Source organism: Myotis brandtii, unplaced genomic scaffold, assembly GCF_000412655.1.
Source record: "Myotis brandtii unplaced genomic scaffold, ASM41265v1 scaffold488, whole genome shotgun sequence".
Lineage (NCBI taxonomy): Eukaryota > Metazoa > Chordata > Mammalia > Chiroptera > Vespertilionidae > Myotis > Myotis brandtii.
Window position 1 is genome coordinate 2240246 of NW_005368638.1, and position 20160 is coordinate 2260405.

The 20160-nt window shown below is 45.2% G+C and overlaps 1 protein-coding gene across 23 annotated transcripts in view; it reads right to left on the reverse strand.

The window, feature by feature from the left end:
* Positions 1 to 20160, reverse strand: part of CLASP1 (cytoplasmic linker associated protein 1) — a 285149-nt gene that overhangs the window by 47770 nt on the left and 217219 nt on the right. For 22 of the 23 annotated variants that reach the window (XM_014547896.1, XM_014547897.1, XM_014547893.1 and 19 more), the window contains 4 exons: positions 13618 to 13761; positions 12427 to 12533; positions 8211 to 8327; positions 3381 to 3531 (listed from right to left, as the gene is read on the reverse strand). In XM_014547896.1, the coding sequence (XP_014403382.1) occupies positions 3381 to 3531; positions 8211 to 8327; positions 12427 to 12533; positions 13618 to 13761 (519 nt within the window). The remainder of the gene's footprint in view (positions 1 to 3380; positions 3532 to 8210; positions 8328 to 12426; positions 12534 to 13617; positions 13762 to 20160) is intronic. The other variant, XM_014547906.1, reaches the window with a different exon arrangement.

Sequence of the window (20160 nt, forward strand, 5' to 3'; positions counted from 1 at the left end):
TGCTCGCTTCAGTGCCTGGCTGCTGGCCGCCATCTTGGCTGACAGTTAATTTGCATATTACTCACTGATAGCCAATGAAAAGGGTAGCGGTCGTACGCTAATTACCATGTTTCTCTTTTATTAGTGTAGATACTAAAACAAACTACTTTGCGTAAAAACTTATCCTTTTTCTTTTTGCTGAGCTTGTTAGAAGATAGATCACTAAAGGCTATGAAACTAAAGTCCTTTTGCTAAAAGTCACTTTACTAAGTTCCACAATGATGGTGACAATCTGCCATGCTGCCACATGTCCCTCTAGCCCAGCGGTTCTCAACCTGTGGGTCGAGACCCCTTTGGCGGTCGAAAGACCCTTTCACAGGGGTCGCCTAAGACCATCCTGCATATCAGATATTTACATTACGATTCATAACAGTAGCAACATTACAGTTATGAAGTAGCAACGAAAATAATTTTATGGTTGGGGGTCACAACATGAGGAACTGTATTTAAAGGGCCAGAAGGTTGAGAACCACTGCTCTAGACTTTCTGGCACTAAGTGTTGCAACTTCTACTTGAAACAAAGCTGGCATCTCTGCTTCTGTGAACCACCTCCCCTGGCTCTGATGCCCACGCGTGAGCGTCTGCCTCCTCAGACCAGTCACTGGTCAAGCTTACGAAGAGGCAGACTGGCTCCCGAGTCCCACCTTCAACACAGTATTAGATCTACCTCAGCTTCATAGTTAAAAACCTGGTTACCAGTGGCCAAGAGGTTGAGTGGTAAACCTCAACTCCTCGCTGTCACTGCCTCTTCTCATGCTCCCGGAGGCCCCCCCTCCAGTGGGACAGCCCTGTGTCTGCATCAGGTTCTCCTCTGGCCTCGCTGCTTCCTCTCCAGCCTCTGCTCCTCCCACCCTGGAAGTGCCGAGGCTTCCTGGCCCACCTCTCACTTCTCACTACCACGCTTCATTCCTTTCAACTCTCAGCACAGTACTTTTATGCTCTAAAAAGTTGAAAACACTTAAACGTTCCAAAAAACAGGGCACTGGGGACATGACTATGGCACATCCATGAGGATTACCACCCAGCCCCAGAAGGCACAGGGAAGAGCACTGGAGGACAGCACTCGTGTCCTTGTGAAACAGGATGCACACTTTGATGCCACTTTTATTTTAATTTATTTATTTTTAAAATATATTTTTATTGATTTCAGAGAGAAAGGGAGAGGGAGAGATAGAAACATCAATGATGAGAGAGAATCATTGATTGGCTGCCTCCTGCACTCCTCCCACTGGGGATGGAGCCTACAACCCAGGCATGTGCTCTTGACCGGAACTGAACCCGGAACCCTCCAGTCCACTGGCTGACGCTCTATCCACTGAGCCAAACTAGCTAGGGCAGATGTCACTTTTATTTTAAAAATACTCTGCACACGCCCTGAAACACATTAATGTATAAATACACATAAAGAAATAGAAAAATGCACAGTAAAACGTTAAAGTTCATTATCTCTAGAGATGGTGACTTCTTTTCACACTTTTAAAATATTATGTGTTGGCTATCTGTCACATATATAGTTGGGACAAGTAATACCCAGGCACCCACCTCCTCCCAGAGTGGCTTCTGTTCCTACAGGATGTCTGCTCACTAGGCAGAGCCCTGCCCTGACCCCCAGCTACTTGGAAACCTTTCCCAGGCCCTCCCAGCAGCCCAGTGCCAGGCCTCTCTCCACCTATGGCACAGAGAGTGGGAGCTGTTGTGGGGGGGGGCAGATAGAGGGGGAAGGACCCTCCGTCTTCCTGCCCCTCCTTTGTGGCCAAGGCTAGCTCCTCGGCAGGGCCCAGATCGCATCCCTCCATGTCCTCAGGGGCCGTGTCCACCAATGGACCCTCCCCTGCACAGGGAGCTTTCTTCTCTCTCTGGCCCACTGGCATTCACGCAGGTCAGGCCTCTCCCACGGGGAACACCCCAACGCCCTCTTCTCTCCCCAGTTTGTTCACGCTTCAACCCACTTTCAACCCTTCCGGAACCATGCTCACAAAGTCCAATGGACTCCTGAGAGAAACAAAACCTGTAAAGTGTGGACTGTGATTACTTAAGAAGAACAGGAAAGTAAACGGTGGGCCCCTTCTCAAAGGAAAGGTCTTGGCTCTATGTCAAAACACTGGTGAATGAGCATGTGTTTCCTGTGTTTCAGGTTAACGTGGAATTTGCACGTATATAGTAAATTAAAAATCCAATGGAGCCCTTCCCTCCGGGTCTGACTGGTGGGATCCCTTCGCCACAACTTCCTCCCGAGAGTTCCCTGTAACACCATTCACCACGCGCTTCGGGCCTCCCTTCCTCTCCAGCTGTTCTTCCAACTTCTTCCTTAGTGTTGGTGCTGCTTTGGATTTTGCCTTTACCCTTTACCTGGTTGATTTCATTGGCTTTTCTTTGGTTCCCATGGAGCAACTAGTCAATCAATGCCCCTCAAGTCTGTCTCCAGCCTCACTCGCTGGCCTAAACTTCAGACGGCCATATCCAGAGGCCTAATGGATACGTCTGCTTGGATGCCCTGCAGGTCTTAGGAGTCACATGTATTCAAAGGGGTTATCATACACTTTTTCCCTCCTGCTATGAAATTTTCTCATTGAATTGCACTGGCACCTACTCATGAGTCCTAGTCAGACCTGTAACTCTTCTATTCCTGCTTTTCTCCTACTGAACCCAAATGCCTTGGAATAATTCTCCATCTGAGTGAAAGCAATCTTCCCAAAACTTCATGTGACCATGCCACGTCCCCAGTTAAAATCCTTCACAGACTCTCCAGTGTCCCCAGTGAAGTCAAGACATGGCTGGAAATCCCCCTGGGGTGAGCCCGTCTGAGCCCCTTCTGCAGACCTCCCCCAAACACAGCATGCTCCCTCTCTCCACTCAGGGGGAACCACTCCCATCTCTCCACCTTCTCCCCCTGCTCTGACTACAACCTCCTACTTGGCTTTCATGCTTCATCACTTGCAGATCCTCCTGGGCACCGAGACTGGTCCTGGTGGGTCTTGGTGCTGAGCCCGACCACCCACCACATGCACCACAATCTCCTGCTTATCTGCCTGCCTCCGCATGAGATTAGAGCTCCCACTCAGCCATGCTGGTATCTGATTCAGGCTCACAATTTTTATCACATCACAGGAACAAAAATATGACCAGCACAAACAAAAGCAAACTGAGAACAAAGGTATTTAACATTTTTCACAAAGATAGCAAGGCTAACTCAAAATTGCCTTGGGCCTCTAAAAATAATCCTTTCTATTACACGCTAAAAATAACGATGCAGCTCAGGAATGGCAGTGGTCAGTGTTCAGAAGAATCATTAATCACCACTTAATCGATATACAGTTCTCTATTAGTCCGGGGATACTTACAATATCACAGTCTTTCTTGCCATCTCGTTTAATTGGCTCATTCAGATCCTCTTGGCTTCGAAAACTAAACTTTTCAATGGCTTCTGTAACTCCACGCAAAGAACTATAGATTTCTTCAGAGTTCAGGTTCTCTGTATCATTGTCCAGCAAGCTAAAGATCAAAATATTTTCTTTCTTAAATTGAGGCATATGCATAGAATTGAGATGTGTGCATACATTTCTTCTAATAATTTATGGAGTAAGGTATAGTTTTGCTTCTTTCGGTGATTTAGGTGGAATGAAAAGAAGACATCTGTTATTAGAGCACCACTGGGGGACAAGTACACACCTTCCCTGTCAAGCCTGGTCCTAACACATTGCATAACACACAATTAGAACCAGTGGGAAACAACCACGAGGATGCAAGAACTCAAAGAGTGACAACTGGTGACTGAATGCACGAGGTAATGAAAGTGGAAAAATAACCGGCATATCTTGAGCATGGAAGAAAGTAGATTGGTTGTTACTGGTCTCAAATGTACAAACTTAAATGAAAAGGAATGGGCACTTCAAAGTAAAGCTAGATTACAAACAGATTTCAGAGGAGCAAAGCAAATGACTTTACCAAGCTGGGTTACGCTCACCAGTATCAGAAACTTGTACATAAAATCCTGTGTTACCGCCCAGCTGGTGTGACTCAGTGGTTGAGCACGGACCTATGAACCAGGAGATCAGGGTTCAATTCCCAGTCAGGGCACATGCCTAGGTTGTGGGCTTGATCCTCAGAAGGGGGCGTGCAGGAGGCAGCCGATAAATGATTCTCTCTCATCACTGATGTTTCTCTCTCTCTCTCTTCCTCTCTGAAATCAATAAAAACTAAACAAATATAAAACTAAAACACCAACCCTATAAGTTGAAGTCACCTCCACCTTACCACTGGGCTCCTGAGAGTCTAACTCGGCTAGCTAACCCAGGAACTTGTTGGGAATATCAAATCCTTGTAGATGCTTATTTTGGAGTTTTATAATAAGAGCCAATCTTATAAAGATGAGTCAGTTTCTAGATGCATGTTTAAAACCATTTTTAAAAAAACCAAAATTATCTGTCCCTTAAAGAAAAGTGATTGTCAACTGATGTCATTTTTAAAAAAAATTTAGCATAACTAAGATGAAATGAAGCAAAAATCCTAACCAGCCTTTGGTGTAATGCAGTGTATCAACAAGTGGCCTTTAGGTGTCTGAAAAGTACACTGAAATTGAAAATCCCAAGAACAAAAACCATCAACTGCCCCTCACTAAGAATATATTTTAAAAGCACAGAAAAAATACAAGAATATAAAGAAAGCAAAACGTGAAGGAACACTCAACAAAGACAAGTACAACTATAACTTAGTTAAGATGTCACTTGTTTCAAAAAATACCCAGGACAAAATCAGTTGTGTGGTCTATGTGGCTGCAAAAAGTCCTGAGCTACACGGAGGATTGCTAGGAACACTAAAGAGTCCTTGGCTGTATATAAGGAAGCTTTCACCATTACTAAGGACGGCACTCTTTCTGCTCCTCTAAAGAGAAATAGTGAATTAAGCACCCACTGGCAGGAGCCCTTCCACAGGACAGCACAATCCACCCCTCACAGAGGTAAGTTTCCTGTCACTTAAAAACAAACACACTTCCTAAGCCCCTCCCCTGTCTATTGTTGTTTTTTAAAAGCTTGGGCAGGCAAGCAAGAGGGCTTTGGACAGTTCTCACTTGGAGTGGTCAGGCTGCCTGAGGGTGCCACGATGCAAGCGTTTTCTAGGCTAGTCAGGTTCCGCTGGAGCGTCAGGCGAATTCACTCTTAGAGATGGAAGCTAGCTGCCTAAAATTGCAGAACCGGCCCAGACAGAACGCACTTTTCTGTTCTGATGAAAGAAAATACACACCCTAACTGTACTCGGCCAGTTCACAAACATATCAACTCAAAGATTGGCTCTGGCGTCAAACAAAAAAGGAATGAACCTGAACATACAGCTAAAATTCCATGTATACACTGACAGGAGGTGGATAAAAACTTGAACAGAATTCAAGATTTCCAGTCCTTCTAAATCTCCAACGTTATTGCTCCATGAGCTCCTCAAACACCACAATCCCAGCTTATGTATGAGCAAAAGCATTTATACATCTGGCCAGTACACTATTTTTAATATATAAAGACTGAATAAACAAAAAATATGTATATAAGATGTAAAAAGATGTCTTAAAATACTCTGAATCAAAACAACCAAAACTAATAACATAGCCCATGCACACACACACCAAAAAGAAAAAAAAGAAAAGAAAGAACGATGGGATGGGCAGGAGGAAGTGATGACGTTCAGCTTTTTAAGGGATGTCACAATATTATTTTCCATATGTCGCTTCAGATGATGTTAACTTTCACGTAATTCATCTCATTTTTCTTCATCTGAACCTCCTTAGAATAATTCATTTCAGTTCACATAACTTTAGCGTTATAGTAGCCTCTTTTTAAAAGAGAAAGCAAAGGATTCTGCCGGCTCATGCTCCTCCTTACTGTCAATTACTAAAGCAGGGCAGACTTCCCTGCAGGAGCCCATGTGCATGGCCGAGGCCAGGCTGCGCTCCTTTCAGACTCGCTAGCTGAGGTCTCGAAGGGCTCCTTGGTACGAAGCGAAAACTGTGAGCTCCAGGTGAGAGCGATCATTGTTTCCCTCGAACAGGAAACAGGGTACTTTCTTGGCTATTTTATGCTTTGGCTTGATTTGTCTTTTTTCAAGTCAACACCTCGGAGCCCTCATTTCATACAGAAAAAGGAAACTCCCGTGAATGTCGTCATCAGGGAACTGTAGACACTGTGGCCCCAACAAGCCACACGCTGGGGGAGCAGCAAGACACACGCAGCAGCTTCACTCGGGGGTAGCCCGGCCTGTCACCTGCCCCGCACTCAGCTCGGAGACAGCTCCGGGAATGACCCTTAGGGCAAGGCCAGGCCCTGTCCCTGTAAACCTGTGATGAGAGCTCAGAAAGTTTGCCTCAGGAGCCTTCAGATTAGCAAGAGTGGCTCCACTGGCCAGCAGTCACTGACCTGGGGTCAGCCAGGCACCCAACACTGAGCACAACACAGCCCTGGGCCGCAGGCTGTGAAGGGTGCGGATCCTGGGCGGGGAGGTGCACGAGGTCAGATTGCCAAGGAAGAGAAACCGGAGACAAGCAATTGTCTCCTTAGGTTTTCTTTGTTATTTTGTAGGGAAAAGATACTAGGGTATAGAAAAAGGATAACTGGTCCTTGTTATGAAATAAATAGGGTTTTGGTATAGAGCAAAGAGACAGACTTAGATTTCCTCTTGGTTTTATGTGAGCACTAGGTTTTCTAACTGTAAAAGCTCGCCACCTCTCTCCCAATGGTTGCATAAGGTCCAGGATTTGTTAAACGTCAGCTGCATTACTGTGCCACGTGCGAATGAGGATTCTAGGAACAGGGCACCCTCGGAGGGCATGGCGGCTGGCTGGGGAGACTGGTGGGATGAAGCTTGGTGCCCATTAGGGCACAGTTTACCGGGAGACATTAAACTGGTCTTATAACTTGAGGCCTGATTAATCTTAAAAAAAAGGAGCCCTAACCGGTTTGGCTCAGTGGATAGAGCACTGGCCTGTGGACTGAAAGGCCCCAGGTTCGATTCTGGTCAAAGGCATGTACCTTGGTTGCGGGCACATCCCCAGTAGGAGGTGTGCAGGAGGCAGCTGATCTCTCTCATCGATGTTTCTAACTCTCTATCCCTCTCCCTTCCTCTCTGTAAAAAATCAATAAAATATATTTTTACAAAAAGGAAGTGTAGCGACATCGTTACTAACGTTACTAACGCTGAGGACAGAGGGACACCTCCCTCGGTGTGCCCTGGCCTAACCGTGCCTACCTACAGTCTTGCAGGGTTCTCTCCACGTCAGAAGTGACTTTAGACAGCATGTTTCAAAAGAAAGACGTTAAAACGCTCAGTGACTGTTTGCCGCGTACAGCCTCGCTGTCATCTTCTCTGCAGCGCTCAGAATGGAGCTTCACGCTCGCCGCCCCAGCGAGGGCACAAGCCCATCGGACACAGCACCGCCACCAAAGCTGCCCTGCCCTGCCGACCGCAGCCTTCAGGGCCGGGTTCTTTGGTCTCGGAACCTTACACGAAGCACGAAGAGACCTGCCGCTGTCTGTAGGAACACCTGGCCCTGCCTGTGCCCCGGACTTACCATCTGAAGCAGGCCCCTCCCCTTCCCCAGACTCAGCTGCACTGTCCCACTGCAGCAGGGGCTGGTGAGGACACCAACAGCCCTCCTGCTAGGGGCCGGCCTCCCCGGAGAGGCACCTAAACGCCCTTCCCTTCGCGGGGCTTCCTTTCTGGGTCTGTGTCCTGAGACAATCACCAGGTGACCGGCCATTACCCAGTTGTCAGTCCACACTCTCGCCAGCAGGCCTGAGAGCCGCAGGTGGAGTCTGGGAAGAGCAGGTCTGACTTGCTCTTGGTGGGAATGCCTTGGACCCTGAGAAGAAGGCTGAGGAAACTGCTGTGGCTGCCTGACTTCACGCACTGCCTGGCACCTCCTGGGGGCTGAGCACCGCACCGGGCTAGACTCGCACGGGAGATGCTGATAACAGGGTCCTCAGTCCTTGTGACACGGGAGGAACCGCACTCACGAGGTCCGACAAGGATCACGCACCTGCTCACGCTTCTCACCAAGGCTCTCCTCCTGCTAGTCGAAGCCAAAGCAGGGCCACTGGAGGCAGCTGAGAGGCTTTCAAAGACTGAGACGACCTTGGGGATGCAATAATATTGTGACACCTCAGACGAGTTGACAGGTAGCTTGTTACCTGGGAGAGTAAGAGCGCCTGAGAGTCTTGTGGGAGGGAGCGGTGGGAATGGAGTTGGGCTGAGAAAGGGGAGGGGGGTGCTTCGATAGCCCATCGGCACTCCAACCCCATAACCGACTGCAGTGATCAGAAGAGGAAAATCAGAAAGAGAAACAAAAAAAGGCAAAGGGGAAGGGAGGAGGAAGATGCTACGTTCTAAGTGTCTTAGAGTGCTCTTTCCTTGACCAAGTTCTATCGAAATTCATTGGAGCAAAGTTAATATTTCACCACACAGGGAAAAAGAACACTTTTTCTGGTTACAATTTGGCCTCGATAGTCTTATCGAGACTATCCTTTCCCCTTCGGTCATGCATTTACATTTTTAAATCACAGGAGATTCTGAGTGAAGCCTGTGCACACGCCTACATTGGGAAGGACATGATAGGCACTTAAAAAAATACATGGATATTCCGTGTCAGATCACGTAATCACTTGTTTTAGAAAGAACCAAAGAAAGAACTACAGGCCTTAATTCAAATGGGACCAAAGGAACTATAGCAGGAAGACTCAGAGGACGTGTCCTTGTGGCCAGAGGCTGGGATCCAATCAGACGGGAATTCTGAGGCTGCCACAAGCCATTTCCTCCTGAAACAGTAACGTCACCACTGGAAGGCTAGGCGCCAACGCTCAGCTAGCCAGCTCAGAGGGCACCCCAGGTCCAGTCCTCCGCTCCTGCCACCTCATGTGAAGACTGGAATCACCTGCGAACACAAGTATTCCTCTTCCCTCGCACAGGGCACTATGTGACCTGGGCTTGCCAGGCGCCCTGCCGGCAGTTCTTACAACCAGGGGCCTGGGAAAGGCTGGGGCAGCCCGGCTGGACAGGGGACAGGAGGCTGGGGGAGGCCGGGCGCAAGGACACCGCACACACCGCCCCCTGCCGGTTCCTCGCAGTGCTACAAGCAGGAGCACAAAGTTTATCTCCACCTGAGGACAGTCATGGCCCCATTTCGTAGACAAATGAAGTGTGGAGATGCGAGTCCCTGTGCCTTAAAGGGGCTAAGAACTGTCCCTACGTCACACACTGGGTTGGGGGAGGGCAACCCTCTCAGGCCGGAACTCTGCTCCCTCCTACGGAAGGCTGGGCTCCCCATGCACCCACTTTGATTCTACGGACGGTCCTGATCCTCTGGTGGTGAGTGTAAACCCCCCGAGGACCTGGGACTGCCAGGGTGGCAGAGGTCACCTCGCAGTGCCACTCGCTCTGCAGCAGGTCTGCCAGCACCGGAGTGAGGATGGCACGTATTTTTTTATCTTCAAGGCAATGGATTTCTGAAGTCCGGGTCACCTCGCAGTGCCACTCGCTCTGCGGCAGGTCTGCCAGCACCGAGTGAGGACGGCACATATTTTTTTATCTTCAAGGCAATGGATTTCTGAAGTCCTTGCAACTCTGCTTCCATTCAACATAAACCACACGGGGTAGTGTGTTCAATGGTGAAAACTGCAGGTCAGAACTCTCCTCTCCAAATACCCAGAGTATTTGTTGACTAGATGAGAATAAGCAGTAGTTCCTCCCTCACAGACACAAGGAATGGAATGTGCCACAAAAGTTTAGCCTGTTAGCTATGGCTTATCTAATACTATTGGCTTAATAAAAGTGACTTCTTCACTAGTGATTAAAAAAAAACAACTACCAAATTAGATCCCCCCCATCTTTTTAAAATATTTCCTTATTACTACCATCATGATTCAAGGATAGAATTTTTGGAGAAAAAACTAATAATAGTTCATTTTGAAACTCAGTATTAGATTAAAAAACAACCAGCGCTGACTTCTCCCCTTCAGTGTGGAAAGCCACTGTCATGGTGGCCGCAAGTGCACAGGCCAAGAGAACGGGCACTTCCAGAGCCCGAGAGACCGCCTCCTCGGGAGTCGGCGACAGGTCCATTCTCCCAGTGAGTGCAAAAGTTCCTTTCTCTTAGAGTTTTCCTGGTAGGAAGTATATTGCCTATTTGAATATTTCCAGTGATGTGATGCTGTGAGGCCGTTTTTCCTACTTGGGGCAGTTTTAGTTGAGAAAAACATTTCTCTAAATGAGTACAAACTTGGCTCAGCCCATCTAGCTAGTTAGGCACTGACTAGGACACATGCTTTTAAAAAAGAAAGAAAGGCCCAGCGGGCGTGGCTCAGTGGTGAGTGTCACCCTGTGAACCAGGAGGTCACGATCAGGGCACATGCCTGGGTTTCAGGCTTGATCTCCAGTGGGGGGCGTGCAGGAGGCAGCCCATCAAGGATTCTCTCTCATCATTGATGTTTCTATCTCTCTCTCCCTCTCCCTTCCTCTCTGAAATCAATAAAAATATATTTAAGAAAGAAAAAAAGAAACTACATAACTAAGTAATTCCCTAAAGAATTTTTCAACCAAAAAACTATTTAGGCCACACTTGGAGGTTTTAATATAGAAAATAAATCTCTTCATTTCTTCTACTGACCTGTAACCCTAGCAGTAAACATTAAAGTTAAGCCAATTAAGAATGAATGACTATCTGGAAAAAATAAAATTTTTGTTAATTTAGGGATCCATGAGATTAATACTTAGCTCTAATAAATTATGCTAGCAGCTCCCAACAATCTTTTACTTAGACTATTAGCACAATTAATAAAATACTTAATTTGTTTTACCTTTTGCTTATTACCTAGAGAGTGTACCACCCTGATAATGAAATAGCTAAAACATAAGAAGTATGATCTGTGTATTATGAAAGAACAGATTTCCCATTGATGGTGCAAGTATCACTTCCAGAAGCAACAATTTATAGCCAGAGAACTCTGTGACTTTGCTGCTAGCACTGACCCTGGGCCACTGAAGACAATCATACACTGTGACACACATGGAGATGTTAGCATGAAAAACAAGTGGCCGGCGAGCCTCAGCCACACCTGCGGAAAGGCAGACACATTCTCATGAGTTCCTGGTCTCCAATGTCTCATTAGAGTGGCTTGCTGCTGAATCATGACAACAGCCCAGACTTGGAGTCAGAACATCAGACTTTAATCTACTTATAGTGCTGGGAGGGGGACTTTGGGATGAATAAACTTAAGGCAATATCAACAGTAGGACACTATTACTATAAGCGGATAGAACACTTTGTTTCACTAAGAGAAAAGTACAAGTTTGATATATCCCAAAATATTTATACGATAACCCGAGGAACTGAAGAGAAATTCACTGGTAAGAACAGAGGAGTAAGGGAGACTCTTGATTATCTAAAAATAAAAATTTAAAGGCTCTTATGTTTTGATTATCTTCCTACTAGAGAGGTAATCCTTAAAGGGAAAATGGCATACTTGCAGCATTTTCTTATAATTTTAAGATCTTGATGTCAGCAACCCTTAAGACACAGCCCCTTAACTCTTGCTGTCAGTGATCCCAAAGACCTGGACTTCTTGTAGACAGCACAGCATGTACGGCGCTGGCAGGTCCAGGCTCTGGCTCTTACCTACAAAGTCTGGCCTAGAGAGTCACTACTCTGAGTGGGGGTCCTGGGGGCCTCCAGCACATGCCGGGTCCCCGTACGGCGCTGGCAGGTCCAGGTGGGGGTCCTGGGGGCCTCCAGCACATGCCGGGTCCCCAGGGCCACCTGAGACTGCTGCGACCCTGGCCGGGAGGAGCAGTGTTAACCACCGGTCCCGAGGCAGAGACACTGCCTTAGACTCCGCCAAGCCAGTGTTCACCAGTCGGAGATGCTGCTCCAAGTTCAGTTCTCGGGTTCTTACTCCCTCCTCCAGAGCAGCAGCCTGCTGCAAACGTGAGCCCAGAATGACAGCAACTATGCTTGCAAGGGGCACTGGGCTGGAAAACTACCCCAGACTCTGTGTGGGCGGGCTCGGAGGGCTTGTGCAGATGACTAAACACCCTCTTCAAGGGCTCCCGCCACTTCGAGGACTGGCGATGAGTCTCTAACGATTTCTATGTGTAGCTGTGCTAAATGTAACTTCTTAGCTTCAAAACCTTTAAAGTACTGGACCGTGCTCAGAGTTAGAAGAAACTCAGAGAACATTCAGTACAAATCACGCAATTCACTGTAGATGTTGCCCAAAATTACTCAGTTAAGATTTGGCTGAGGACCGGAATCCATGATCTCCTGATACCCATACACTTTTTGGTATTAAGCTTGGTAAAAACTATAAAAATAGGCTACACTTCAGTGTCTTCACTTCTGTCGAATCCCATTACCTTGGAGACAGGCCCCCATGGGAACAGTTGGTGGGTGAGGTCAGGGGGCTGGTCCTGCTGCTGTTGTGTCGGGAGGGAGTCCGGCCAATTGTGTTGCTCGGAGAGCTCTGGGGTGAAGGCAGAATAAGCATCATTACTCCAGGGCTAAATAGAGAATATGGCCCACTTTTCCCTTGGCCTTTTCATCCACGTGTGTCTACACGGGCATAATTTGTACAATCAGAATGATTCTTTTTCCAAATCCTTGGGGCCAATTTTAAGTGCATATTAAACAAAAAATAGATGACTTTCATATAGGCATTCCTGAAACGGAATAACTGATGCCAGCTGTGCTAGAGTAACAGACACAATTGAGCATTTACATCTCTATAGTATAAAAAAATATGTAACTGATTGAATAACCTAACTTAAGAAAATGGCCATATTGTCCTGGCCGGTGTGGCTGTTGGTTGAACATCATCCTGAGCATTGAAAGGGGCCAGTGTGATTCCTGGTCAGGGCACATGTACGGGTTTCGGGCTCAATCCCCAGTAGGAGATGTGCAGGAGGCAGCCGATCAATGTTTCGCTCTCACATCAATGTCTCTCTCTCAATCCCTCCCTCCCTCCATTCCCCTCTCTCTAAAAATCAATTAAAAAATCTTTCAGAAAAAGAAAATGGCTACATTTACTTTTTTTTAAAAAAAATCCTCACCCAAGGACACTTTTTACACTGACTTTATTTTTTTGGAGAGAAAGTAGGGGAGGAAGGAAGGGAGAGACGAGGGAGAGACGAGGGAGGGATGAGGAAGGGAGGGAGGGAGGAAGGGAGGGAGAGAGGGAAGGAGAGAGAGAGAGAAAGAGAAACATTGATGTAAGCGAGACTATCAATTGGTTGCCTCCTGCATGCACCCCAATTGGGCCAGGGATTGAGCCTGTGACCCAGAATCGAAGCCCCACCCCCTTGGTCCGCAGGCTGACGCTCTAACCTTTTAGCAAACAGGCCAGGGTGAAAATGGCCATATTTAAATACCAGGTTCATTCATTCATTCATTGGGAATATGGCAGGATTAAAACTGGTCTCCCACTCTTGAGACAACCACAGTCTATTAAAAGAGAGTAAGCAAGCTGGCTGTTAGAGCAAGCTGTAGACGAGGGACACAGAGAGGCCATGGCCAGTACACACAGGCACCAACGTGGCCGAAGCACTCACCACACTGGTGTTACTGGAATTCTTGAGGTGGTTATGCAGGAGTTTGGTGGCACCATCCTGGAATGTTTTGGGCAAGGCACCAAGTAACATAGTAAATTCAGGAGTGTTCAATTCAAACAGCGATATTAGCACAATCTGTGCGGCCTAGGAAAAGAAGACATGATGAATTTATGGAGTGTCCAACAGCATATCTTGGTCAAAATGTTCATGAAAATTGTTTTTAAAAGAAAACATTTTCATATGAATAAAATAAATAATAAAAGGACATCTTTGCTATAAAAATAAATACAAAAATAAAATGTACCTGGAAAAAAATTATATCATCAACTCTAAATAGTGTTACTTCAAGCTGGAAAATAAGTCCTGGGTGCATTTAACGCCCCGGCCTTGGACCTCCGTAGCACATTCATAATAAACTCCGAAAGCTTCCCTGTGCTGTCAAGCACTAGGAATGAAGCTGGTAAAGACACACACACGCTTCTAAGCAAGCTCCCGAGTTCCCTCAACCCCACTCCTAGTGACTGAGAAATACTAGAAAAAGGCAGCTCAACTGCATCTGAAAACTCCCACTTTCACACCTCTGAACTGAGGAGAGAGTCTTTGAGAAGCAAAGCAGAATTACATGATACAAATGAAAAATGTATTCTCCTGCCTTTCAGAAAACGTTCTACCTTTGCGTGTTAGGGGACAACATACTGCAGGACTGCTTGCACCACTGCAGCGGCAGGTGGGAAAAAGCAATTAGCCGAAGCCATAGCAGCCACGTGAGGCTCGAACTCCTCCAGCAAGCTCTGGTGCTGGGGTGGCAGCCGGCACTCTTAGCCTAAACACAACGCCTAAGGAATTGGTTACATAGGTTTGATTTAGAAAAACTATGCCAAAGAACATTTTACTAAGTACTAACTGGCATTTCTTACAAATTTCTAAGAGTCAAAAGAAAGGAAAGAACATTATGAAAATCTTTTGACTAAAAGCATAAATTTATTTTTCCTAAGACTGTAACTTTTAGGATTGCAGTAATTATTGTGAATATTTTCCCCATGATATATAATATTACCCCCCCCCAAAAAAAAATCTGCTGAGAAATTCTTTGGAAATAAGCATCACAAAATATTTCAATGCTTTTATAATGTGAAAATTTTGGGTACAGTAAAGACAAAATTGATGTTTATGCCTGGAGAAAGAAAAATAAATCCAAAGACCCAAATGTATTTAACCAAAAATAAAAATTAATTATGAATGTTAAAACATCAGTAGGATGTTCTTTACAGAATAATCAAAAATTACTTTTCAATATGTCAAACATATCTATAATGATTCACTACACATAGCATTTGGCAAAAGTATCTTACTTTTTCTCTTGACCTGCAAACACAGGCGTTAGTAACCTTTCCATTCCAATTAAATCACAACAGGCCAGTTGCTTTCATGACAGGACCAAAATGTTATTATAATTGTACTAAAATATACAGTTCTCTATTTCATTACTGTATCATTCTTAATAAATCATTATCTGGAAGAATCCATTTCACCACCCATTTAATATACTAGTAACATGATTTCAATGTTTATGTAAGAGCAAATTCCAGAAAAAACATGCAAAGCAACCTGTGCGTTTTAAAACACATTGATTAGATGTTAGGAAAAGTGCATGCAGAAAAAACTGCACTTCAAAGAGCAAGGAAGAAGCAGACTTAATTTAGCAGGGGAGGAAGTCAATGCTGACCAAAATCTAATAAGAAAGTTTAGGCAACTACTTTTTTGTTGACTGAAAATGACATTTGAAAATGATAAAATGGAAACAGTACAAGCTTCCCAGACATGATACCCAGTGCCACAAACTCACTTGAGGTTTTACATGAAGTAAATTACAAGATGAGTGGGATCTTTCAGGACCATGGAGGCTGCAAGATGATGGGCCTAGAAAGTGTGCTGACTCATGGCTACTTAACATTAGTAACTTTCCGTCATGTGGGGGGAAAAAGTGCAGTAGATTTAACTTTGACCCACCAAAGAACTTTCTCTCAATAATAAAAAGTTGAATTTCTTTAAGAAATCAAATAAAAAGACAGGGAATTTTGAAAACATAACTCGATGGACAGATGGTATATGTGTGTGATTTACATATATAAATAAATATAATTTATTTTTACATTTTCCAAAATATAAAATGCATATGATTTTATACAGTTCACAAAAGTTATGCCTTAGGTTAAAGCTATTTTCAAACTAAAATATTTTTCTAATGAGATTCAAGCTCCAGAAATGGATAAAAAGTGAAATTTAAATATATTATTTTAAAAATATTTTAAATCATAGTTTCAAAAGGAATCAAAGTATATGGTCCTAAAATATTTTATCTACAACCCTCTGTGTCAGTGAGAAGTTAGAATACTAGAGTCCAAGAAGAAAACTGAGCTGTATTTGTCATTACCATCAATATCCTCTCACTAAAGAAATAATTCCAAATATGGGGAGAAACGCATTTGAAAAAGCCTGGGCATGGCTCCCGTTCAGTAACGAATCAAGAGGAGCAGGCTCTCGTCCCACCTCTGAACTCGTGCCTTCTGCAAAAGGCACTAAGTAGCCACACAAACCTCCAGAGAGCCGCTGGCTTCTTCTACTGAACAGCTAGGACAATTTATTTTAACGATTAAGTAACAACTGTAAGAAGAAATGATTCCCATTCATGCCCCTACACAGACTCTGGGGGGTGAGGGTGAAGGGTTCTTCCAATGTCACGGCTGCTGAGTGAGAGCCCCCCGGTTATCTGCTGTGCACCTCACAGCAGAAAATAACCCTCTGGACGGGTCACGGAGCTCCAGCAAACGCTTCAGGGGAAACTTAAAATTGGGGAGGAAGAGGAGTTTGCTGTTTAAGCAACTATTACTATGCCCTTCAGACTGTCATTAAAATCACTTTAGAAAATCACAAAGAGAAGGTACTGGAAAACTGTCAGGCATTTCTTACTTAGAAGCTGTCCCTTACTGGTCCCTGAACATAGGGTAGCACTGGACGTGGCTCTTTCTTTGGAAAGGGAGTTAATCATAAAAACATACCAAACACAAACATTTCCGCAGCTTCACACACACTCACATAGAATTATATTAATTTTAGATTTCTTCAAAATCTCCTGTCTCCACAAGGGTAATCAGTATTAATATTCTAAAGTGCAAACAGCAAAATATCTTTTCAAATCAGCGCAGTTTTAAATCTACCTGTTTACAATTTTCTTCCAAGTTTCCTTCTCCGCGCCCAGAGCAGGTTGAAGCTGACCTAGTGGGGAAATCCTCACCTACGCGACTACGCTGCAGCGGGGACTACAACAGGAAAGGCAGGGGATTCGTCAGAGAAGCAGAAGTGCTTAAATAAAGCATGGCTACCGGGAGCTGGAAAAGCATTCGGCTCCTTTTAGAAAATGTCCTACACGTAGGATCCGAAAGCTAAGATTAAGGAGAACAGTAACAGTAACAGTAGCAACTCCCAGTTTTAAGCCTCGATCGTTTGCTAGGCCCTTGACAGTCAAGATCCTTCCTGGAAGGAGCAGTCTTCTTGCCCTAGTGCGGAAACAGGTCAGAGGTCAAAGTGAGACCGGAAAGGGCAGTCACAGCTAAGCTGAGATGAATCAATGGTAAAATCCTTAGCTTTCAGTAGGCCGCACTGCCAATCTATAATTGGTAATTTAACATTTTTTCAATTTTTGAAATTTCAACTTTTAAAGGCTATTTATATGCTTTTCCTGCTCCAGGAACAGCCTCTTTTCTTTGCCATCTTCATTTCCCACATTTCTCACAACATTTGGGGGCTAATCGGTTATTTCCTCTGACAAAGCAGATGCTATATTTTAGAGAATCACATATGATAAAGCAAAGGGATTCTGAATCCTAAAATATAAACATGTGGTTCAAATTCTACTGTCATTACCACCCTCCCTTTAACTGATGAGAAATCTTCCTAATGCCAGAAAAAAAATTGGTTTTCAATTTGTTCCACTAACAGCAACAACAAAACCAAAACAATCCTCAAGCAGTAGCAGCAAGAGCTACAACAGCAAACGAAGCACCTTCAGCTCTTTCTATCCTCCCAATAATGTCTAAAGCAAGTGTTATTATTCTCATTTTACAAATAAGTAAAAGGGATTCAGAGGTTAAATTACTTGCTCATGTCACTAAAGAGTGACAGAGGCAGCCCTGGCCTGGTGGCTCAGTGGGTACAGTGTCAGCCTGTGCACTGAAAGGTTACAGGTTGGAGTCCCGGTCAAGGGTATGTACCTAGGTTGCAGGTCTGATCCCTGGCCCCGGTCGGGGCATGTGCAGGAGGCAGCCAATCAATGTGTCTCTCTCACATCAATGTTTTTCTTTCTTTCTCTCTCTCTCTTTTTTAAAAATATATTTTTATTGACTTCAGAGAGGAAAGGAGAGGGAGAAAGAGATAGAAACATCAATGATGAGAGAGAATCATTGATCGGCTGCCTCCTGCACCCCCCTACTGAGGATCAAGCCCGCAACCTGGGCATGTGCCCTTGAATGGAATCGAACCCAGGACCCTTCAGTCCACAGGCTGACACTCTATCCACTGAGCCAAACCGGCCAGGGCTCTTTCTTCCTCTCTTGTTCCCTCTCCCCTTCCCACCCTTCCACTCTCTCTAAAAAAATCAATGGAAAAATAAAAATATCCTTGGGTGAGGATTAACAAGAAAATAACCTGTTTTATCTTTTATAGCTTTAAAATGATAATGACAATTTTAGATCTTAGAGCAGAGTAATAAATAATCACAATTTCTAACTATTTTTTATTTAGCTACTACATTCATGTAGACCAGTGGTTCTCAACCTTCCTAATGCTGAGGCCCTTTAATACAGTTCCTCATGTTGTGGTGACCCCCAATTTCATTGTTACAAATTGAACATAATTAAAGCATAGTGATTAATCACAAAAACAATATGTAATTATATATGTGTTTTCCGATGGTCTTAGGTGACTCCTGTGAAAGGGTCGTTCAACCCCAAAGGGGTCGCGACCCACAGGTTGAGAACCACTGCTGTAGACAGTCTTTCAAATACATCTCCAATGCTGGGTAAGGCAGCTGCATCACCCACAACAGTATCTATATTATATAATGTAGAATGATGGTACATGAAAACACAGCATTCGTATAAAGCGACTCTGGGAAGACTTACCCTGCAGTGCCCTGATGTGTGGGCAAGTAGTTTGGGGCAGAGGACACCTATTTGAATCGGTTGCAGCGCTTACTCATTGGTGCTGGGCACGCACAGTGGAAAGCCTTCACAGATGGCTCCCAGAAAGCGAAGGTGCATCTGCTAAGTTGAACCTTATCACGACTGGCAGGTAGTTTATAAAGCTCCCTACTTAACCAGGTAACTATGAAAGATTCCTGCCAACCCACTTGGTAGGCAAAACACTGAGAAGGCCCGCGGTTCCTGTCTCCTGCTGCACAAGCCTGCACAGTCCCCTCCTGCAGAGAAGGGCGCTCATGACTAAGACGGAGCATGGCCCGAGCTGTAGAGGGCAGAAGGGACTGCAGATGTAACCGAACCCAGCTGGGTCACCCTGAGGACCACTGGGGTGTGCCGAGCTGCTTCCCTCTGGCTGTTTAAAGATTCTCTGTCTTCACCTTTCAGTGGTTTTACTGTGATGTGTCCAGGTGCGGCGCTCCTCTGAAATCCTACTTGGAGTTTCCTGAGCTGCTTAGCTGTATAGATTGTTTCAACAAATTTGGGACATTATTTCTTCAAATACTCTCCTGCTGGCTTTAAAGAAGGCTGTTGCCATGTTGTGGAGACAATCAGGTGACAGGAGACGGCAAATAGCCTCTACGACAGTGGTTCTCAACCTTCTGGCCCTTTAAATACAGTTTCTCATGTTGTGACCCCAACCATAAAATTATTTTCGTTGCTACTTCATAACTGTAATGTTGCTACTGTTATGAATCGTAATGTAAATATCTGATATGCAGGATGGTCTTAGGCGACCCCTGTGAAAGGGTCGTTCGACGCCAAAGGGGTCGTGACCCACAAGTTGAGAACCGCTGCTCTATGAGCTGAGAACGCCCCCTGTTGACAGTCAGAAAGAAAGCAGGCCCATCAGCCCTATGCCTGGGAGGAACTGGATCTGGCCAATCACCAGGAAGCTGGAAGGGGAGTGTGGCCTAGAAGAGGTGGAAGACCCAGACCACACCTTGACTTCAGCCTGGTAAGGACTCCAGCAGAGGACCCAGAGGACACACGCCGCAAAACTACAAGATAATAAATGTGTGTAGTTTCGAGCTGTTAAGTTTGTGGTAGTTATGTAAGAGAAAACTAATCAAGAAGTCAAAGAGGGGAACTTCCAAAACGTGATTTTGAAAATAATAGCTTCAAAATGTTACTTGAATTCAGCTAATTTCTCTAGGGGTGTTTAGCATTCATTAATTCATTCACAGTAGTTATTAAATGCCTACTTTGTTCCTGTAGGTATTGTGCTGGGTGCTGAGCACACAAGGTGAGCGAGAGCAGGTAGGCGGGGGGGGCAGGGGGCGGGGGC